The 23,751-nt window shown below is 38.8% G+C and overlaps 2 protein-coding genes and 1 pseudogene across 2 annotated transcripts; 2 read left to right on the forward strand and 1 right to left on the reverse strand.

The window, feature by feature from the left end:
• Positions 1 to 64: 64 nt before the first annotated feature.
• LOC125474875 (T-complex protein 1 subunit zeta 1-like) lies at positions 65 to 4,628 on the reverse strand. The gene is made up of 15 exons (XM_048579080.1): positions 4,342 to 4,628; positions 4,184 to 4,247; positions 3,700 to 3,835; positions 3,356 to 3,507; positions 3,168 to 3,215; positions 2,952 to 3,044; positions 2,401 to 2,507; positions 2,093 to 2,207; positions 1,900 to 1,986; positions 1,532 to 1,736; positions 1,261 to 1,355; positions 1,028 to 1,096; positions 820 to 927; positions 612 to 730; positions 65 to 473 (listed from the first exon to the last, which is right to left on the reverse strand). Exons 1-15 carry the CDS (start codon positions 4,473 to 4,475, stop codon positions 398 to 400), a joined length of 1,608 nt encoding a protein of 535 aa, XP_048435037.1. The 5' UTR covers positions 4,476 to 4,628; the 3' UTR covers positions 65 to 397.
• A 3,090-nt stretch (positions 4,629 to 7,718) lies between these two features.
• Positions 7,719 to 8,866, forward strand: LOC125474876 (probable carboxylesterase 17). The gene has a single exon (XM_048579081.1). It carries the CDS (start codon positions 7,719 to 7,721, stop codon positions 8,766 to 8,768), a length of 1,050 nt encoding a protein of 349 aa, XP_048435038.1. The 3' UTR covers positions 8,769 to 8,866.
• Positions 8,867 to 16,250: 7,384 nt separating this feature from the next.
• LOC125475030 lies at positions 16,251 to 21,939 on the forward strand (annotated as a pseudogene).
• Positions 21,940 to 23,751: the final 1,812 nt, after the last annotated feature.

Consider the following 23,751-nt stretch of genomic DNA (forward strand, 5'->3'; position numbering starts at 1 on the left):
CTTTGAGTGCGAAGAATCGAGCAACTCTATGATCTAGCCGTTCATTTGAACAACGTATCCCAAATGGTAAAAACTCGAAAATTGTACAGTAATCGAAAATTCAAGAACAGAAGCTAACAAAATCATACGGTTGTTTTCCACCCTGGTTGAACCAATTCAACCTCAAAAACGAGCGGAAAATGCGAACCTCGAAAAGTTTCAGCCAAACTAGATGTATATATTACAGAAATCCTTCATTCACAAGAAAAAAACCTAGAGCAGATGCAAATTCGGATTTCCTCTAACAATCCTCAGCAACACTACCGCCCTCAGTCAGTTACATTAAGGTAGTTTCAACCAAATCATTCACCGAAGACAAGACGATAAGCTTCACACGGCCAGAAACATACGCTGAAGCTTAAGTTGGCTTCCGCATGTTACGCCCAGCACGAATTACTTCATCGACCAACAACAGTTGAGATGCAATTACAGGCCTGCATAAAATAAAAACGAACATCTGAATGTTAAGAACAATGAGAAAAGAAAGGCTTACACGCAAGCAAGATTCAATAATGAGTTACATAAACCGAAAAGGATCTGAAAGAAAAGGATTTCAAAATCATGCCCCGTACCCTGAGTTTATAATCTGTCGCTTCACAGAGTAGTTGTCAAAGATACCCTCCATCTGTGGGTCAAGCGGTTCTCCAGTGTTGTGATTTAGTCCCACAACATTTCCCTGATCATGCTCTCCCTGAACAAGCATCCACATAAGAGATTATTTTCAATCACTTGAAGAAAGATAATCAAATGAAAAACTCAGGAACTTTTTTAGAAGTATACCGTAAGGGCAATTATCACATCTTGCGTATCGAGGCCAGAATTCTCAGCAAGTGTCTTGGGTACCACAAGGAGAGCATCAGCAAAAGCTTCAATGCCTAGTTGAGCGCGCTGTTTCATAGTATGTAAATGTGAGAAGGACAAGGTTTAGAAAGATAAGAGGTGCTTAAAAGTAATACCCGTAAGGAAATTTAGGGAAATATTCAATTACCCCTTTAACAGTTTTCTTCACTTCGTTTACTAGATATTGTCTGGCTGCAACTTCAAAAGCTCCAGCACCCTGATTCGTATATCAAAAACGTTTCACATATCAGAATCGGATGTACATTCCAGAAGCAAAAACTTATATATGACTTATGCCTAAAGCGTATACGTGGAGGTCATATGATTCAAAATAAAAAAAAAAACAAAAATACGATGGGGAAATCTCTAGAACAAACTTACTAAGATGACAGCTTCATCTTCAACTGTGTTTTTAACTGCCCTCAGACCATCACGAACAGCATCCTTAATCTGAGCAATTGTATGGTCATTGGGTCCTGCACCAATTTTAAGAGGAAATAAGGATTACATCGCTACAGGACTTGCCAAAGGCAACAGAATGTTGAATATCACTTAAGCATTACCATGAGATGGGTGCTACATAAATTACTAACTACTGGGTAAAAAGCCAGAGAATATTTATAATTTGCAAGGTGAAACACCAATGGAGTACCTTTGATCAAGATTGTGCAAGAATGGGGGTTTTTCACATTTTCAACAAATGTATACTTCTCTTCACCAAGGACATGCTCGTATACAAGTCCAGCCCAACCAAGGCAATCAGGAGTGAGATCATCTACGGAGTTCACAGCCTCCCCGCCACAAGCCAAAACCAACCGTTCCATATTTCTCCTCTTTGCTCTTCTCAAGGCAATAATCTGAGAAACCACGGGATTAGAGAAGTGCCAAACACGTTGCACAAAATCTTAAATCATAGTTAAGTGCACAACAAAACACCAATAAAAAAAGCTGTGGTGTCTGTCTGGTTGATATGTTGGAAAATAATTGAAAAGAAATCTAAAATAATGATCCATGACTTACCCCTGCCCTTGCAAGGAGATCCAGAGATGGGGGATCAATTCCCTTCTGATTGATAACGACAAAATTATTATCATTACCAGAGCAAACCTGCAAATCACCCAGTACAGGAAATATTTCAGAATCTGTAAAGTCGATAAGCTAGGATGAGTGCTAAATCAATATCAAGCAAATGGCATTGATAGCAACACTCTACCTTATTTTTCAGTTCAATGATTTTTTTAACTCTTTCATCAACCTGACGCCTTTCAGCTAAAACCATTGCTTCTCGCTGCTCCGCATTTGAATAGAAAAAGCCTGAGTTTACTTCACTGAGATGAAAATCATCAAATTCAAAATGATCAGATAATCATATCCATAAGAACATAGGATGCTAGCTGTCCAAAAGACTGCTATTTCATAACTGTGCAAATGAAAAAGAATGAGCAAAAGCAAGAGGGCAAAAGGAGAAAATATCGAAGACAAAATGCAACATTATTTGATCAAATTTCTATATATATACACCTTTTATCATACTCCAAAGATACATTGCTTGTCAAGATGTAACAATTCTCTGCTCTCCTCTTCATATCAGGATGCCTAGAACCATGATCCAGAACAAGACCCTCAACCTACAAGACAACATAAATGAGATGAAAAACCGCAGGGTAACAATACATTCTTCTATTTTGTAAACAAACGTAATATTAAGCTCGCACAATGCTCAGAAATCAAATCTAAACTGGTTCCAGGCAACTATCATGATTTACAATTTCATCATATGAACTTGGAATAAAGAAAGAAAATAAAAGCACTAATTATTATTCAACGTTACCACCAAACTAAACAAATATAGCAATACAAAACCACCAATTGATGCACATAGTAACACCAGAAAAGATACATAGCCTTATTACTATATGATCACAACTCTAACAAAATAAAAGCCAAATCATTCGCAGAACCTTCGCAGAAGATTGAGGACCCAACATCCATGGAAATGCCTCTTAGGATTCATCAAGGGATAAGAAGTATCTAAAAGGCAGAGTGGTGGAAAGTACAAGATATTAACATACCAAACGTGTGTCTACATCAAATTTGTGTCGCATGTGCATAATCTCCACCATAAACAGATCAATGGGTTCCTCAGGTTTTCGAATGCAAAGAACCTGTCATTTGTAAAACCCTAGTTTGGTCACACATCAAGATGCAAGAGGTCTATGAAATATTCTAGATTCCATAAAAATGGATACAATCTTTCAAGCATTCTTATATAAACCACAAACACTCACCGAATTAACAACTATGTCGGTCAATTGATCCGCCAATGCTTCATATAACTGCAAAACAGAACATGTCATATTAAATATATAAAGTGTAAAAAATTCCATTTACTCTGAGCGGTATGAAAACCTAGTAAACCCCACGCTGCCAAAACAATTTAAACAGTAAGAAATCATACAAACAACATACTAGATACCTTTGTTCGCAATGTTGTCCTTGCTACCATTTTCAGAATCTCTTTGTCGGGCTCATTGCCCATCACAACAGGAGTTTTGAATTTCTCAAGAAACTGAAGCGTTGCTCTTTTGGCAATCTCAAAACCATCAACTAGGACACGGGGATGCATCCCTAGAACAAGAACAAACTCACTATTATCAAGGGTGCCATGACAAAAAAGGAAGAAACGAAAAGAAATAGATTGACTTGGCGTACATTTCAGAACCACAAGGTGCAAAGATCTAGACTTTTAACCCTTTATGAAGAACCAGATCAAATGTCCAGTCATTGATTACAGGTAACTGTGAGTACGTAGCAACCAACCTTCATCAATGTATCGCTCTGATTGTTTCATAAGCTCGCCAATGAATAAGACAGTAGAGGTGGTGCCATCTCCGCTTATGTCATCTTGGGCAACAGCGGTCCTTGCAATCATAATTGCTGTTGGGTTCTGAATTTGCTGCAACCATTTGACAGAAAACCAATGAACAAAGCAAAATACGAAAAAGCACAAAACATACTGAATAATTAAATTTAACACTAAATCCATACAGGCAATTCGAGTAAACCCTACACCGTCAGTATTCTCACATTTGAAGCATTGATGTCATAGTAAAAACAATCGACTTTGTGAGTTTCAAAAACATATCAAAGTTTTCGATAACCAAACAGAACCTCGGTTACTAAATACAGCTTCATTTCGCATTTCGATCAAATCCATAAATCCTTAAACCCTAATTTAACACACTATATATAACCAATGACTGCACCAACCGGAGATCTAGGGTTCCAAAAACACAAACCATACCATTTCTTTGAGCAGAGTGTTACCATCCTTTGTGAGCTTAATGTCGCCAGCTCCACCAACAAGCCTGAAAACATTATCGAAGAAATTAAAACTGAAAAATCAATAAATAAAAAGATGAAAAATCAATAAAAAATTATAATAGTGTAATTTTTTCCTACATTTTGATGGTGCCCTTGGGGCCGAGGTTGGTTTTGAGAACGTCCTGCAAGCCCTTGGCGGCGTTGATGTTCATGTGCAGCGCCGCCGATTTGTTCAGCACCTCCGCATTCGGATTCAGCACTCGAATCGACATCCTTTTACTTCTCCTTCTCCTTCTCCTTTTTCTGCTCAGATGAAATCCAAGTGGCGGAGAGAGTAAGAGAATGCGAGTTTTTGAAAACTTATGAGAGTTCGAGAACAAGTAGAAGCTCCAAAACTGTACAGTTTTATGAATCCCAGAGCGTGGGGTTTGTTAGGGCTTTCTGGAGGGGACTCCGAAAGCTCGAAACTGTATCCTTCCCTAAAACGTCGTCGTGTTGGATTTACAGACCGACTAAATGGGCCGGTTCAAAAGTCTAAAGTCCAAAAGAGGAAATGGGCTCATTGATGATGAATATTATAGCTCAATATTATTGGGCCACAATAAAAACCCAATTCTCTTTTTCTTTTCTACTTTTCTTTCTTGGAGCATCCTTATAAAAAAGTAATGCATGGTCGAGCTGTCATGCGGTATTACTTCACTCATATTATAAAGTACTCGTTTTTCTTCCTCCTAAATTGAAAAATTATTCTCCTTTTTTTAAGATGTTTTGAACTTATCAATTTCAATCCAATCCTCCATGCAAAATATGATAGACGTTTCTAAAAAAATCACATGTTAATCACGTACAAAAATTTCTCGTAAATAGTGGTCCTTTTGTCAAACGATAGGATGTTTATAATAGACTTCTACAACTGGTCCATTTAACTCACCCACAACAAGCAAAATGAATTATAGACAATGTAAAATGGGCATATTTGCAACCTTCTCATTAGTTTGGACATTCTCAATTTTTGTAGAATCCTACGATATTGCTTGATGATCAGAAATTTTGGTCTAATAATATAGTTCATGCTATATAGTTTATCAGTATCCAGCCCCTTCCATTGCTTGAGCAATGGTGGGATGGTCAAAAAGGAGGAGAAGAAGTGAAAGTGAGAATAATTTTAAAGAAAAAGATGATGGCAGTGGCTCATCCATTCCTTCCTTCAACCTTCCTGCATGGTGGGGGACTGGGAAAGATTTGTTTCCGACTTTCTGTTAGGAATTTGAGCATGAAAGAATCTGAAACTTTAACTAACCGTGACTAATAATGCATGTGACTTATGAACAATGCGAATATATATGACCAGTCGTGTGGGATCCGTGTCCATGAATTTGCTGAGGTATCTGGTTTTATGACGACTTAGTTCAATGGACTGGAAGATATTCATGTTTAAATTGCATATTATATATCAAAGGTTAGACTTTTCTCGTTTAAAATTTTCCCAGCTAGTAACCGACTTAACGTTGAATTTTTAAGACAAGGTTCATCTTGCTCGAAAATTCTAAAATGGACACGAACCCTTAACATAGATCAGATGCATGAACGCCAGAATGTGCGGTCTGTTGAGAGTCCATATCACATCGAGAATAAAGAGATTTTGCATGTGTTTAAAAAGTTTGGATCACTCTCCATGTTGTCAGTTAATTTTATGATGAAATTTCAACTTTTTTTCATGGTCAATGATCCAACTGGTAAGAATCCCAATACATTCCATGCTCCGGTCTATAAGAAAAATCTCATCTTGTTTAGATATACTAATTTTCAGATTTCTGGCCCTTGAATTTTTTACTTTACACATTGAATGATATGCATCTGCCGAAATTAATTTATATTAACCAAAACTAAGGTATCCTTTTAAAATAATCTACGAAGTTCGAACTTGAATGTGTGAAAAGGCTTGTTAGTGCCAATATGCGGTAAGGATCACAACTTGAATGTAGGAAAATGAATGTACAATCCCTTAACCAAGGTTCTTACGTAGGCGCTAGTCGGAGACGGGTTTCCCGCCTAGACGGATTAGGTTGATTTAAGTAAATTTATTAAAATATGGTGAAAACGTGTGGAACAAGTATATATGAATGTTCATCCATGTATTTAACAAGTCTGTTACAATTTATTGAAAATAAAATGCAAAATGAAAGTTATTGATTTTTGTCTACATGAGAGTCACGACCTAAGGAGGTGCTTAAATGGGCTAGGCGAACGCCTAAACGGGTCTTGGCACATCTTCTTAATTTTTAAACTCCTAAGGACTAATCCGGGTGGTGGCCAGCCGTATAGAGCCGCCTACGGAAATTTTTAAAACAGTGACCTTAATAGACTTAACTAACTAACTTAACTAAAGCCTGCAAAAGTAAAATATCTTTAATTTGAAAAGAAAATTACCGATCAACAACTTTTCAATTTTTCCATTATGTTCTTTGTAAACCACTGTCTAGCACCATGCATGAACTTTATATGAAAGTCTAACAGTACTGTGGAAGAATAATGACGTGCATGCAAAAAGATGGACGAAAGGCATATATTCCTGAGGCAAGTACAATATTAAGAACAAAATCTAATGTTTTTTTGGGACAACTTGTACAGGAAAGGTACAACTGTACGTGTTCGTTGCAAAAAACTACACATAGTCAACCAATGTTCGATTTCCAAATTCCATAAACTGAAAGATTTGTGGAAGAAATTCAAAATTGAAAAAAAAAAAGAAAAAAAAAGAGATGATTAATTGCATTGCATGAAATTTCAGAGAACTAGGTTTCGGTAATTATTCACTAAGCAAAGACTTCCAGAAGAGGGTTATTTTTAATGCATGTTTTTATCTTTTGTCAATAGTTTAAATGCATTTTTTATGTTGTAGGTACATTGAAAAATCTCATGTTTGGACAAACTGTCAGACCTCAAGTTTCACTGGTTACCCACCGTTGAAAACCAATTTCGGGCATCAACATGGCTGATTGGTTGACCTTTTATTTCAGTTTTTAGATTATGTTCCAAGAAAGAGAAACTGGTGAGGGAAGTCATGATAACGCTTTAATCAAATCAACAAAAAAGAAATGGCAACGGAATAATTGGACAGCATCTACTAGAAGGCAGGAACAACCTTCGTCATATGTTTCATCCATTGACTCCAATCTTATTATCTTCTCAATGCTTGATATCAATCATCAATTTAAGTCAGACGTGAGTTAGACCAGTTGTTCATAATAGTGTGCTTGCGTCTACATATACGAGTTTGAATCTCCCTTTTAGTAAATCAAACAGAATAAGAAACTTTTGATTTGGGTGGCTGCCTAATTCTAGTTCAGATTAGATGAGAATAATCTGCATGATAGCATATGCTGAATTCGAATCCCACCTTTCAGATAACTTTAATTCTTTTAGAATGAGCCTAATGTTTCTCATTTTGTATATAAAGACCTTGTACGTGCCGAAGGAAACCACATTAACATCCACTGATCCACAAACATTGTATGAAATTTAGAAGAAACATGGCAGCCATATCTCTTGATCCAAGGCATAACCTCCAAGCAACTAAAAAATCTAGCCAACATGGAGTTGTCCTCGAAGAAATCGAAGGTCTCATCCGAGTTCACAAAGACGGATACGTTGAAAGGCCCCCGATGATCCCAAGTGTCCCTAGCACTCTAGCTCTACCACCTGGTGTCGTGGCCAAAGACGTTGTCATTGACAAATTTACCAACTTATGGGCACGTATTTATGTTCCAAACCACCCCGGAAACCTCCCCGTGATTGTTTACTTCCACGGCGGTGGTTTCTGTGTTGGATCTGCTGCTTGGAGCTGTTACCATGAGTTTCTGGCCAAACTTGCTTCACAAGCAAGTTGTGTCATCATCTCTGTGAATTACCGTTTAGCCCCAGAAAGCCGCCTCCCTGCTGCTTATGATGACGGATTCAAAGCCCTTATGTGGGTAAAACAAGAAGCTTTGAATGAATCTAGTGAGCAAAAATGGTGGTTAAGTAAGTGCAACTTGTCCAGCTTGTTCATAGGTGGTGACAGTGCAGGGGCTAACATAGCCTACAATGTCACCACACAGTTAGGTTCATGTGACCCCTCCATTTCAAGGCCATTGAGTCTCAAAGGCACCGTTTTGATCCAACCCTTTTTTGGAGGAGAGGCTCGAACTAGGTCCGAAAAGTGCACAACTCAGCCTCCATACTCCGCCCTAACTCTGTCAAATTCGGACGCGTATTGGCGGTTGTCTCTTCCCTTAGGGGCCAGCAGAGACCATCCGTGGTGCAACCCTCTAGCGAACTCCAGCATGGCCAAATTGCGCGATTTAAGGCTTCCGAGCATGATGGTATGCGTATCAGAATTGGATATATTGAAGGATAGGAATTTCGAGTTGTGCAACGCGTTGAGTAGCATGGGGAAAAGGGTGGAAACTACAATGTACAAAGGAGTTGGACATGCATTCCAAGTTCTGCATAACTATCAGCTCTCTTATTCCCGGACCCAAGAATTGATATCTCACGTCAAGGCCTTCATGATCAAGCAATAATAGCTATTTCATGGATTTCTTTTTCTAGTTTGATATTTTATTAGGTTATTATGTATATATTGTGCTGAAATTAACTTAATATTGAAACTTGTTATTTACTTGTTACGTATTATTTATATAATTTTCTTTTCATACTATGAATTTCATTTACGTTATAAACCTTTGTTTGAGTTCGAGAACGTCATATTTGATGGAATCAACAACCAACAATGAACTCTTGTTGTTCCATCAAATGAAGGATCCATATGTGGATGATTGTCAAACCTCTACAACAACTTGTGATTTTTTAGTTTAAAAGATTGATCCGGAGAATGGCGGCAACTTTCTCGAGGTACAGAGTTTAATGATTCTCATTCCTTTGGATATATATATATATATACACACATAGATACATATAGTGGACCAGATATGAGCTGTGTCTTCAATACTTTTGTTTGGGTACATTAATATTTTTACACTAAAGGGAGGGAGAGTTCGGTTAAGCCACATAATGGCTAGCCTAATTTGGTATTGAATTCACCATTCATGACATTCGAACCTAAGACCTCTTACTTCCAAGTGAAGAGAAATACCCATCAGATCATAGTACTGAGTGGCTCTTCAATACTTAGATGGTCAAAAATTTGGAAGATATATTGCAATTCATAATACTTCAAAATCATCTACGCATGGACAAGATGGACAGCTCTCCATTTTATGATACTAAAAATTCAAAAATATGGAGATTGAGCTGGTGCAATCCAAGTTTATAGTAGTTATAGATGAGATGGTGAAGTTTATCTGTTTGCTTGAGGATTAATTATTTATTTTACTTTGCCAGTGTTAAACTTTGTAATTTTTTGAAATTAGTTTGCTCCTAAACACCCACCTAGATCACGATACTCACTTAAACAGAAAATAAAACTTTGATTTACAACTATTTCTTGTAATTATTTTTGTTATTCAAACCCAATGTTTTCATACATTTGTCTTCTTTAACTTCTAGGCCCAATTAAGAAACCCAACAAAATGACCGACCGATCATTAGCCCAATTTTGATCAAATTCAATTAATTGGGGGCAAAGAAAGCAATCTGCTGATATCCTTTTTCTCTAAGAGTTTCCTTTTCACTGGTTGTGTGAGTGTCTCCCATCTGGACAAAATCCAGCGCCGCCATCCCTAGCTCTAGTTGGGGGCGGTGGCAGTCCCTTCCTTCTGCCCTTTGTCTCCTATTTCCTTCCCTGATTTTGCTTTTCCCCTTTCTTCCCTGCCCCGATTTAGCTTGTCCTTCACACACCCACGGCATTCGCCTTCTTCGACCATCTCCACTTCGATCTGCAGTCACAGTTTACCGCGATTGCAGCTTCTCGGGATAATGTGTAGAGTTCCAGTGTTCTCACTGGCTTGGCTGTTTGCTGCCATTGTTGGCAACGTTGCTCGGGTCTTGCCTTGGGTTTCTTCCTCTTTATGGCTTGTTTCTTCTATTGTGGCTGTGCTCGAACAGTTGTTTGCGTTGCTGGATGCGATCGGAGTGGTGTAAGGATCCTAGTTATTAGGTTTATATCTTTAGGGGGTGTTTGTTTGACCTCCTTCAGTTTCACTAGACTAGACTACTTGGGTAAGATTATTATTCTGTGTTTGGTGCAAGCCGGGATTGAGTTTAGTGGGATTAAGTCGGACTCGTGCTGACTAAATCCTTCGTTAGTTCGGCTTAGCGAGAGCCCCCGAAAAGGATGGGATTACTTATCCCGTTTCCCCGCTTCCTCTCATTTTGCCTCACCCCACGCCTGAGAACTTGCCCTCCCATTGTCTTTCTCCCTACTTCCCTTTCGTCTGTCCATAAGATCTCCAAGTCAGAGACCCAGAAAACCCAAAGAAGCCAAAAACCCAGAAAACTCAGAAACCGAAAGCAGATTCAACCTCATCTCCCACCTTCGAGCCACTCATGCATGCATCCCGCCTTCAACTCCTAAATTTTCATTTTTGTTCTTGCTCCTTGGTTTGATTTTAAGATTTGCAAGGGATTTTGTGAGAGGGATAGAAGAGGCAGAGAGAGATTTGCAGTGAAGAGGAAGAGAGAGATTTGCAAAATCTTCGAATCTGAGTCCATCCAAAATCAGATTATCACCCAGGAAGTTGGACAGGAAAAGAGAAAAAGGGATTTAGATGGAAAAGGGAGAGAGGAAGGATGTAGTGGGCGGACAAAAAAATGGGAAAGGAAGATGATTAAAAGCTTGATCAAAATAAATGGTTCTAGAAAGGAAAATGATAATTTAATAATAAAATATTAGTATATATAGATTAAATTAATGATAAAATATTGTAAATATAAAATTTAATAATATAATATACGAATGTTGTTTTTTAGACCGACATAGCATCAAACGCTTCACTAAATCAGTCAAGCTTAGTCTATTCTAAGCCAGTCCAGCTTAGCCCTTGAAACTAGTCCAGTTCGAAATAGTTCGGTGCAACAAATGTACCTTTATGGTATTTTATCTTATCTTTGTAGTAGTTGGCTTCATCCAACGGTTATGAGGATAGCGATGTGTTCCCATCTGGGCACTCCTTTTCTAGGGTTGTATATAAGCCTCATTTCATTATTTGGGAAAGGCATGAATAAAAAGAACTGTTATTTTATTTCTTATTTTCCTTTTCTTCTCCATTCCAATAGAATGGGTCTTATCATCTAGTGTCCAAAGCTTGTGCTTTCATGGGTAAGTGCACGGCATCGGTATCCGTGGCCGATGTTTCAAATGCGGCACTTGACTGGCAGTTTCCGCAGCAGCACGTCATTACTCAAATCCAAAACTTACGTGCCAAGGTCACGCTGATGAACCTACGGTAGGATGCTCTGCAGCACCACCTCGCAGATCTGGCTATCCACTGCGTGCCAAGGTCTACATCCCACATGGAGTACTTCTCTGCCACAGCCCATTGCTACCTTTCACTCGTCGAAGATCCCTTTCGCTACTAGTCCTTCTTCCCCCTTTCCTACCACGCCACCATTCCACTCATTTTCCTATCCCGTTTGTCATTTCCCCAACTCCAGATATTTACCCCAGTCCTCAAGCAGCTCTGTTTTCCATCTATTTGACTCTGACCCACATTCTTCCCACCACTACCCGCCCCCTCCACCAACCCACAACCCCTATTTCACCCACGCCTACTCGACCCCTCCCAATTCGCCCATGACCATTCCAGCTCCAGACTTACAGGGGCCGACGACGTCCATACCCGCCATCTTAGAGTTCACAATGGCATCACTTGAGCCAGTTCTTCATCATGCGAGTTTGGATAAACAGGTTCAGCGTGTTACGGAATTCATGTCTTATCTGCGTGTTTGCCAAGACCGGTTGCAAACTCAGCCTACGGAAGGTGAAGACAGGATAAGTCTCAATTTGAGGGTTTAGATTCAACGCTTGGATTGAACCCTTCTCGTGCACTTGAATCGATGCCGTCAAACCCTAACCTGAGGCCGCTCATATACTCGCTGCCACTGACCTCCATTCTGTATTTGGAGTCAGTTACGAAGGCTTCTTGCTCCTTGTCAATCGTTTTGATTCCCTCAAATTTGCTAAAAATTGGGTCTTCACCCACAGTGCCTATGGACTATCTTCAAAACCGCACCACATCTTCCATCGCAGATTCCATCATCTGCACCACCATAACTAAGACACCATCGTGTTCCACCGCTGCTTTCGACATCTCCGTTGTTGACAACAATGGCGACTCCGTCCAGAACCCGGGCTTCCATATCGGTTGAAGGCTCTTGCACAATGACTTGTTCTGGTCACGCTTCTACCCAAATCAAGTGTTTCCTACAACTAATTTCTTTCGTGGAGATGAAGAGGAAGCCTAAGTCAGAGATCCTTGGCTACTGACAGTCTAAGAACTCTTCAAAATTTTCCTCATCCTCTGTAGGATCAACTTTGCTCTCCTAACATTGCACTGATGGTCAATATTGTGTTGATTAATGATGTTACCATATCTCGCTTAAAGGGTGGCTCTCAGATTAGCTGCAACGGTAGTCGAGTTGTGCCACCATTGGGTAATCTTACTCCTGCGATTGAAGATCTCTTTCCTAAGATCAAGTCCACCATCGTGGATTGCTCGGGGGACAGTGGACCAAACAGGGCTCTATAGCCCGGCTGAAGCCCTCCAACGTTTAGAGCCCGATAGACTGGGCAGGCTTGAGCAACAGGCCCGTGAGGAATTACCAGCCTGCGAGCCAAGGGTGGACTTGACGCAGGGCTGACACGTGGCGATTTCAGATTTTATGTTTCGGTGTTTACCCTTACGCATTTTATGTCGCAGTTTGTCTCTCTCTAATCGACCCGTTAAGGTCTGGCCTCCAAACCCAGATCACGACGATGCAGCAATAGCAGTAATAACCACAAGCAACGACCCAGAACTCCATGACTCCACATCCTCCCTCTGCGGGTTTTACCATTGCGGAGGCGCCGCCAACACCGACCCTCTTCTCATTTTCTTTCTCTCCCATCTCCTTTCTCTCTTTTTGAGGGGTCTTCCTGCACTGATGTTACCTGTCCACCACCATGAAGATTCAAAAAGAGAAAGAGATGGGGAGATGGCAGGAGGGTTTTCTTGGTGGAAGTGGCTGGCGTGAGGTTTGGAGAAGAAGAGTTTTTTTTTTTTCAGAAACAAGGGCAAATTCGGAACTAAAAAAAGAAAAAGCAATATGGTGCTCAATTGATTTGATGCATAAACAAGGATAACCCAGTTTGATACCAGTTATTCCTTTAATACAAAAATCTTATCATAGAAAATGCGCAAGGGTAAACAACGAGAACGATTAAAAATCTTATTCGAAATTACAAATAAAATTATTTTGTATTATTTAATAACTTTTCGTAAAATGACACGTGGCGCAACGAGAACGATTAAAAATCTTATTCGAAATTACAATTAAAATTATTTTGTATTATTTTATAAATGAAAAAAATACTAATATTTTATTGCATATTGCCAGGGCTATTGAAGTGCTACGATGGAGATGCAAAAGACGATTACTGTTCGTTGAGAGCAGTTATTGTTCACTGGGTGGATAGTATAGTGTATTGCCTGGAGGGAGGTTTCACACGCTGAAACTGCTCTAAGGTAGATTTTATTCAGATTGCTCACTAGGTCCCCCAACCAAAGGAACCCGACAAGGCCTTCTTTTGTTAGGGACCCATATTGTGTTCTCCACTGAAAAATGCACGGTTACATTTGGAATTTCTTTGGGGGGTGGGGGGGGGGTGTAAACTAAGATTTTAAAGGATTTTAAAGGATTTTAAAAGTGATAGATTTGATAGGATTAAAGAGGATTAAAGACTCCTACAAAATTCATATGGATTTTTAAAGAATTTGAATGAATTGTGGTGGAAGGATTTGAAATCCTAGGAGGTGAGATTGGATTCTTTTTAGTAGTGGTTATATATACTTTTGGCTCTCAAATCCCACAAAATCCACAACTTATTGAAATCCTTCAAAATCTTAATTTTTTTAATATGCTTAGATAGATTTTAAAATTCTTTAAAATCTTTTAATTGACTACACCTAGATTTTAAAGGATTCTAAAATCCTTTAATTGACTACACCTAGATTTGAATAAATTCTAAAATCCTTTAAAATCTTTTAATTGACTACACTAAGATTTTAAAGTCTTTTAAAATCCTCTCAAATCCAAGTTTGACTACATCCCTTACACACCATATGACCGTTGAAATGATTGTGTTTCATTCCTGTGGGAGCCGAAGAAACATATTTGCTATGTTTGACAAAATGCTGAAGAGAGAAATGGCCCAAACATATGTGCCTGACCTTTTACTTCATCCGCACCATTGGATGGAGATTACTAAATCGGTTCCTGACTTCCTGCTTCTTGAAATTAGGGAACGTTGTACCAGGGATGTGTTTCTTTATGCATTCAAATCCCTTGGTATTGGGAACAAGGTGTACCCTGAATTCTCACTTCATTGTCCTGATTGGTGGTTCCTAACGACTTCTTTCCTAACTAGAAATGTTCAGAGAGACACTGAGACCATTTTGGTTTCTCCCACTACCTTGTTGACTGGCACTTTTGGATGGGCGAGTTTGTGTTCTATGGATACTTTTTTAAGGATGATTGTGAAAGCGCCGAAGTGGGAGTTTACTAGTAGAGGTTCCATGATTTGTTCTACAATTTGGCACAATAATTTAACTCTGATGGCCAATGGTATTTTCTACCCTTTCATGAGTGGCTTGACTAAAGTAATTTCCACTTTTACTTTATCTAGACATATGATTGATACTATGACATCAGTTTGTCTACCTCTCTCCCATTGCAACACATGTGTTACTAGAACCATTATCAGGCTTTTGGAAAAATCTGCCAACTTGAAATGGCCTACAGATGGACATTTTAGACCAGAAGAGGAAGTGTTTGCAGTTCTTTTCCATGGACACATACCTGATCCTCCTCCAAATCATGGCAGAGTCACTTTCTCTTAATTTTCAGAAGTTGATTTCTATGGTTCTTTCTCTAGCAGTGGGTACTGAGCAGATTGGTTGCTCTTCTTTTTCTCCTAAACTTGTTGAAATTGAGAACTTCTATTGATGATCATTCTTCCCACGTTGCAGTCTCCGCATGCGACTGAGCATCCTATGCTCATGGATAATGCATTGAAAATTTTCATAGCAATCTGGAATGCTACACTAGAAACTATGATATTACAGTTTTCTCTAACTTTGCCGCAGTTCTTGAGTGCCGAGTCAACAGTTAGGCCTTGCTTGCTTCAATTTTCATGACAATGGGTCAATTTGGCAATATCTTTTCTAAGCTCTTACACAGGAACATGGTGTTTTGAGCTAACTATCAAGCTGGTGAGTAGTGTTGGGGTCCAGCTGGACCCCACCATAGATAACCACGCCATTTTGGGACTTTGGACTGCCAAGAGTCTTAAACAAACCTGTCCTGTGATGTATGGTGTTTTGAGCCCTTTTGGAAATGTTCATGATATCAAGACTTGGGCCATTTTGTTTGTAGATCATTCTTTCATGGTCAAAGAGCTGTCACGTTTGGCAGAGTTGATAAAATATTGTGTTGACGATGCCAATTTGTCTGATGCATCGCTACTTACTCCAAGGATGCAAGATTATTATTCGACCAACATCAAATTTGATGATACCTACTTGCCGAATGTATCACGGTATAAATTGAAGATCATTTTGGGTCCTTGTTCAGTAGCATTATATGCATCAGGATCATTAAGGCCAAAGTTCTTCGGTTATATTACTTTTCTGGATTTTTGTTCAGTAGCATTATATAAATCATGATCATTAAGGCCAAAGTTCTTTGGTTATATCACTTTTCTGGATTTTTGGAAGCTAGTGTGCTTGTGGAATGCTAAAAGATTTGGGAATTTAGCATTTTCACCAAGGGTATATGCGGCTACATATCCAACAACTGAGGTCAAGATTGCTAGGATTGAATTGGTACTCCTCTGTTATCTTCTCTATCCTTTGCCAGCCATGGTTTTTTGGACTTTCAGCTTTCGTCAAACCAAAGGAGAGGTTGAATACCATTTTACGAGATGTGTGCTTCATAGCTCCTGCACTTCTACAGAGATCATGCATGGTAGAAGCACAACTTGGCAGGCTTGGTTCAAAATCTGTTTGGAAGCCAATTTTCTTGTGGCCTGTTTGGAGATTCACACTGCACTGGTTTTGGAGGCATCTATCATGATACTTTTTTGGAACCCCAAGGCTTGGGAGAACAAGCAGCGCAAGCCTCTACATTCCAACTTGACGGCATGAGGACATGCCTTGTTTTAAGGGGGAGGGAATGTTAGGATTTTATGTTTTTATGGTATTTTGTCTTATCTTTGTAGTAGTTGGCTTCATCCAATGGTTATGAGGATAGCGAAGTGTTCCCATCCGGGCACTCCTCTTCTAGGGTTGTATATAAGCCTCCCTTCACCATTTGGAAAAGGCATGAATGATTTTATTTCTTATTTTCCTTGCATTTTCCTTTTCTTCTCCATTCCTATGGAATGTGTCCTATCAAGCGGCGCTTGTTGGTTGGAGGCGCGAAGGCTGGCTTCTCGTGGTGGTTTACTGTAGTAGAGGCGGTGGAAGCAGATGACTAGGGTTCCTTTGCTTTTTTGGGCTCTTTTTTTGTTTAAGTTTGTTGACCCGTTTGTGCTTGTATTTAGTTTTCTTTGGGTTTTGGTTTGGGTCCACTTTTGCTTTGTGTTAATCTTGTACCTTGGACCCTTTTGTGTGTTATTTGTCTCACGTTGGCCTTGAAATTCTATTTCCAGTTTTCCCAAAAAAAAAAAAAAAATAATAAAGAAATCAAACCGCCCTAACTCCACTTTTTTCCCCTTTTGCAAGCTGTTCTGTATCAATCAGGTAATCAATCTTTTCTGCATCAAATTTTCTTAAAATTTTAAATTATTATACGAATTTGTTTTCTCCTAATTCGGTTTGTATTTAGGGTTTGCCTTTTAGTGTTTTCCTAGTCTTAATTGGTTTCCTTCCTGTTGATTGTCTTGGTCTGAATTGTATATAATCCAGGAAAATGAATGATTTTTTATTTGTATGTTTTGTGAATTCAATTGCAGAGAAGTATTATTGTTATATAGGGAACTAAAAGCAATGGTAGAGGGGGGCAAACATAAACCTAAGAAGGAGCGAGAATCGAAAAGGAATAGCGGTTGTCGGGATGGCGAAAAGGAGGGGAATGGAGAGAGGAGACATAGGTAAAGAGATAAGAGAGATTGTGATCTAGTCATTCGGCAAGAGACGGGTTTTGTGATTCTGAGGACGAGAGGGACAATGTAGAGAAGGGCATTGAGGAGATAGGGAGAGTGGTAGTCATAGGAGGACTAGAGATGGAGAGAGGAAAAGGGAGAAAGAGAAAGAGAGGGGGAAGAGAGAGAGGACTTGGTAGAAGGAAAGGGACAAAGGTCGAAAGAGAAGGGTGCGGAGTGATGATATAGGTGAGGAGGAGGTTGATGATGTTAGGGAGAGTGATAGGAAGCCGCGTACGAAAGATGACAAGGAGAATGTGGAGAGAGAGGGGGAAAGGAGTAGAAGTAGGTCAGATAGACATTGGGATGGTCAAGTTGATAGCCTGGTAAAGAAGAGTGATGAAGATGATTTATTTATGAAAGAGAAGAAGCCAACCGAGGAGTTAGAGGATGAACAAAAGAAATTGGATGAGGAAATGGAAAAGCGGAGGAGGAGAGTTCAGCAGTGGCTGGAGTTCAGAAGAAAGAAGAAAGAAGCTGAGAGAGAGAAGCACGGGGAAGTGGATGTTGATGAACCCAATTCTGTGAAGACCTGGATTCTTGAGGGAGAATCTGATGAAGAGACGGGTATGGACGTTGACGGAGAAGCCTATCGCACTGACAAAGAGGATGGAGCTGTCTTGGAGGTTGATTCCGAGAATGAAACCGCTGCACCTGCTTTGCAGGATGATGAAATTGATCCATTAGACGCTGTTATAATTCTACGTTGCCGCCTGCCATTGAGAAGCTGGCCAATGCTGCGGAACAATCAATAGTTTCTGTTGAAAAAGGTTCAAATAAATCTTTAGGCAGAATAATTCCTGGGGAGGATTCAGACTGGGATTATGGGGAATTTGAGAATAATGACAATCCCTTAGAAGACGATGACGATGATGAGTTCACAAAAAGGGTGACAAACAAAAAAGTGGAGAAACTCTGTCTAGTGGACCACTCAAAGATAGATTATGAACCATTCCGGAAAAATTTCTACATTGAGGTGAAGGAGATCTCAAAAATGACCCCAGAAGATGTGGGTGCATACCGAAAACAATTGGAATTGAAGATACATGATAAGGATGCCCCGAAGGCCATTAAGACCTGGCACCAAACTGGAGTTGCAAATAAAATCTTGGAAATGATAAAGAAGCTCGACTATGAAAAGCCAATACCAATTCAGGCTCAAGCATAGGGATAGCAACGGTTCAGTTTGGAGACGGAAATGTTATATTCATCCCCATAACCACGAAAATTAACCATATCCATAACCGCAAATTAACCATCGGGGATTATCCATAACTATATCCACCAGGTAACGGATTTTCAATCAGTTATCGGTTATATTCATCTTCGTAAAAAAACAAAAAAAAAATATATTTGTCCAATTGACGCATTAGAAATTTTAGTTGATACTAATTCCGTCATTAAATAGCAACATCCAATTACAAAAAACTAACAATATATTTGAAGTTGTTCATGATAACATGCACCAATTTCTTGACACTCTTGAAGAGAGATGAATCTGGTAAACTTGTAATATTTGATAATTGATATATAAAATGAGGGAATTGTTATTGGCACTTCTAAAATCTCATTCTATTCTCCAAATTTTCTATATTAGGAAAGAAAAATACACTTGTGAGGATTGTAGAATGAGATTTTTGGAGTGTCAATAACACTTCCCTAAAATGATTCAATGAATTAATTTGGTTGAGTATAACAATAAGAGTATTGAATTGATGAGGTTGTTGGTATGCCCCATGCATGATGTTTGGTGCATAATAAAAATAATATAGAGTTTGATGCATGCATAATGAATTAGTATAGGGAGGGTTCAATAAATTGAATAAAATTATATTATATATCAAATATATATATATATATATAGATATATAAATTCGGGTCGGATTCGAGGACGGATATGGATTGGGGACCACTATAATAATATCCAAAACCATAACCGGATAAAGTTCATGGTTTTTCCCCATATCCATACCATACCCGAATTTTCATATCCAAATCCAATCCATTCGGATGGTTATTCACGATTATCGGGTGTACTCAAGCATTGCCTATAATTATGAGCGGTCAAGACTGCATTGGCATTGCAAAAACTGGCCCAGGCAAAACCATTGCATATGTGCTGCCAATGCTGAGGCATATCAAGGACCATCCACCTGTGGTAGCTGGATGAACCTATTGGTCTTATAATGGCACCGAGTAGGGAGCTTGTGCAGCAGATTCACAGTGTTATTAACAAGTTTGCCAAGGCACTGAATCTCAGGTTTGTGCCTGTATATGGAGGTTCTGGTATTGCCCAGCTGACCGGTGAGTTGAAGCTGGGTGCTGCATTTGTCGTCTGTACCTCCGGTAGGATGATTGACATATCTGTACCTCCGGTAGGATGATTGACATACTTTGTACAAATGGAGGGAGGATAACAAACCTGCAGAGAGTAACTTAGTTGTGGACGAAGCTGATCAAATGTTTGACTTGGGTTTTGAACTTCAAATCAATCGAAGTGTTCAAAATATTCGGTCAGATCATCAAACTGTATTGTTTTCTGCCATATTCCCTCACCAGGTTAAAGTCTTGGCACGTAAAGTCTTAAACAGACCCCTGTCTCTGCTGCCCAAATGCTTCCCAATGGTGGATTACCTGTTTCTTTTTCAGGTGTCCTTGGTGGTGTAACTTTACCAGGAACAGCAGCCGTTGTGCCTGGGATGGGTCTGGCACTTGTTGAACACGAGGGGGCAGCTCGGGCAGCAGCAATTGCAGTTGCCATGAATTTGAAGCATAACCTGGCAAAAATTCAAGCTGATGCAATGCCCAAGCACTTTGAAGCAGAGTTGAAAATAAATGATATTCCCCAGAATGCCCGATGGAAGGTTACCCACAAGGAAACTTTGGGCCCTATATCAGACTTGACTGGAGCTGCCATAACTATCAGGGGTCAATATTTCCCGGCAGGCAAGGTTCCTACTGAACAATCTGTCAAGAGAGGTAAAGCAGAACTAAAACGCAAGTTGGAAGAAATCATGAATCAGGCATTATCACTTCCAGGAGGCGCTCAGCCACGCAGATATCAATTATATAAGAGAGAACGTGATTCCTACCTACTTTTTGCATAATTTTATCTGCGTTTGCTGAACTTAATCTGCCTCTCAGTTCTTGGTTTATTATTTCTCAGTCACCTAATGAGTGTTCTTTTTGAATTTTTCTATTTAATAGAACATATTTGTCTTTCCACATGTCCCATCTATCCTGCTGATCTTCAATATTCAACTTACTATACGATTTTTATTTACGAGTCATTTTATTTTTTTACAATGAATAATCTGATACATATGGATTTTATTGTGTGAACAGCTATGAATTTGTTTTGTCTTGCTTTGCACAATTTTCAGTCCACTTTTGATCTTTTTTTTTCCTTCTTTTGTTTGTCATTTCTCCTGGTGCGAGGGACATGATGGTCGTCATATGCTCGCATGCTCAATATTTTCTTTGCCGTTACGAAGTTTTGCAAGAGATGCGATCATGGTGCGATTCATTTGGGTTCTTTCCTTGGTGCTTACCCAGGTTTTGTTCGGGAATTGCTGGAGCCGATCAGCTGCCCTCCAAAATGGATTTGCTTTCGTGGCGTTGTTCGCTCTAACGGGTTACTGAGTTCTGCAGAGATAACGAACCTTGTACAATTTTCTTTAGTTTTGCTGCTTTCGACTCTGTTCACTTTTTGATTGCCGTGATCATTTTATTTGTTGCAAATGCGTTTTATGATCTAAATTCTGAATAGCAGGTTTTGGTTTTGCTTTCTGGTTAAGATTTTAAGTTTTGGCTTGTTCACATTCTTTTGCTTCTCATTAGCATATTTAATTTGTCCACCTTCTTGTGGAGATGATCTTATAATGTAGATGGTAATTAACCAACACAGTGATGATATACTGATGTCTTTTGTTCATTTCAGCTTCAGCTATCAACATAACATAAGCCAATCGGAATGATTTCATGCCAAAGGTCAGAAAATCCCCGCTTCATTCAGCATGCTATCGGTAGATTTTTATAATGAATTAAAAAAAAAAAAAAAAAAAAAACAATCAAGAGGCTAAAAATTATAATAGGGTTAATCTCAATTTACTACCTTGAAGTTTCGTGGTTTTTAACATTTGGTATATGAAGTTTTTTTCATCCCAGACTCATACCTCAAGTCTTAATTTTGAGACAATTTCATACATCCGTTACGTTGGCTGTTAAGTCAATCGTTAATTGATGATGTGACACTCATGTGGACAATGATTGGACGTTACATGTTAATATGGGCCCACCTAGATATTAAAAAATTTAAAAAACTAAAATTTAAAATTAAAAAAAGTTAAATTTTTTTTTTTTAAATTAACTTTTCTGGGCATCCTGCCCTACCCTTCCCGACCCCCTCCCTCCTTCTCCCTCCCTTCTCTTCCCCGCACACCCACCCATCTACCCCGCTCCCTCCCTTCCCTCCTCTGCACCCACCCATCCTCTACCTAACCTTTGCACCCATCTACCCATCTACCCCGCTCCCTCCCTTCTCGTTGCCGTATACGAAACCCCCAAACCCATAGCCGACATAGGTTTTAATTTTTTTAAATATTTTGAATATAGTGTTGGTTGTAGGCGACGATTGGTGGCCTTTACATATCCTCACTGTGTTTTCTCTTTCTCATTGGAGGCATCTGTTGATTAGAAACAATCTCGATGTTATGCATATCAAGAAGAATATATGTGACAATGTGGTGGGAACATTGCTAGATATAGAAAAGTCTAAAGATGGATTGGCTGCACATGCAGATCTTGAAATCTTGAACATAAGACGTGGTTAACACCCACGCAAAGAAGGAAATAGAACATTTTGACCTCCAACATTGTTTATGTTGACAAGAGAAGAAAAAACTGCGTTTTGCCAAGTGTTGTCTACTATTCGAGTCCCCAATAGATATTCATCAAATTTGTCATGATGGGTGCACGTGAATGAACAAAAAATATATGGGTTGAAAAGTCACGATTGCCATGTTTTAATGCAGTAGTTATTCCCGCTTGCAATATGTCCGATTTTGCTTAAATCTGTTACTATGGTACTATTAGAGTTGAGTTCAATTTTCAGACAGTTGTGTAGTTAGAAGGAGTCTGAGGAAGGATTCAAGCAATTGAATTCAAGAATTGCATTGACATTATGTCAACTTGAAAAAAAATTCCCTCATGGATTTTTTGATATAATGGTGCACCTCCTAGTTCACTTGGCAGATGAAGCAGCTATTGCAGTGCCTATTCAATATAGATGAATGTATCCAATTGAACGGTAATTAACAAATATTTTTTATAATTTTTTACAATTGTAGTCATAAATTTAATTAACAATTATAATAATTTGTGTTTCATTTTATAATTGTAGGTATTTGCAAACACTGAAGCGCTTTGTTTATAACAAGGGTCGTCTTGAAAGTTCTATTGCTGAAGCATATTTAGTGGACAAGTGCTTGTCCTTCTATTCGATGTATCTTAGAGATGTCGAGTCTCGTTGAACTCGAAGAGGCCGAAATGAAGATGGTATTGGACTTGGAGTATCTAATGGGTTATCAATTTTTTACTCCAAAGGATGTTATATGGGTTCGGGAGAAAATGTGGAGTTCTATCTAAATTTTCTTGATCAGTGCCATAGATATATTCTAAATAATTGTGATGAAGTTAACCCATTTAGATGGTAAGAACGTTTAATCATACATCTTAATGGTTTTCTTAACTTTGAAGAATTAATTATCTAAATTAGGACATAATTGCCCAGGCAACATGAGGAATTCTTGAAAACTAAACATCGTCGAGAAAGGTTAACTATACGACGAATCAAGGAGTTAAGCAAGAAAGAATTTAAAAAATGGTTCAAGCAACAATTGAGTTGATATAACAATCACATTATTTATTTATATTTTTACATTTTAATTATAACATGTTTATAGTTATCATGTCAACTTTTATCTTTATTCTTATTACAGATGGATTCAAGATGTCATCGTAATGACACGTTGATATCTCAAGACTTGCATTGGCTAGCTAATTATCCTAGTAGGGTTGTGAGTAGATATAAGGGTCACATTGTTCATAGGTTTAGATTTCGCATAAAATATGTGGATGATAAGCATAAGAATCAAAATTGTGGTGTCTTTGTACCTGCAAATGTTCCTAGTGCAATTGAGCAACTA

The sequence above is a fragment of a genome, unplaced genomic scaffold, assembly GCF_019419815.1.
Source record: "Pyrus x bretschneideri cultivar Hongxiangsu unplaced genomic scaffold, Pyrus_bretschneideri_v1 Contig13, whole genome shotgun sequence".
NCBI lineage: Eukaryota > Viridiplantae > Streptophyta > Magnoliopsida > Rosales > Rosaceae > Pyrus > Pyrus x bretschneideri.

What these genes read in the sequence shown, in the direction of transcription:
- LOC125474875 (XM_048579080.1), bottom strand. Translation starts at nt 4,475, where the DNA reads ATGTCGATTCGAGTGCTGAATCCGAATGCGGAGGTGCTGAACAAATCG. An exon ending in TCATTGAACTGAAAAATAAG is followed by an intron (nt 1,987 to 2,092) that starts GTAGAGTGTTGC and finishes GGTGATTTGCAG; the next exon opens with GTTTGCTCTGGTAATGATAA. An exon ending in AAGATGAAGCTGTCATCTTA is followed by an intron (nt 1,097 to 1,260) that starts GTAAGTTTGTTC and finishes TATACGAATCAG; the next exon opens with GGTGCTGGAGCTTTTGAAGT.
- LOC125474876 (XM_048579081.1), top strand. Translation starts at nt 7,719, where the DNA reads ATGAAATTTAGAAGAAACATGGCAGCCATATCTCTTGATCCAAGGCAT.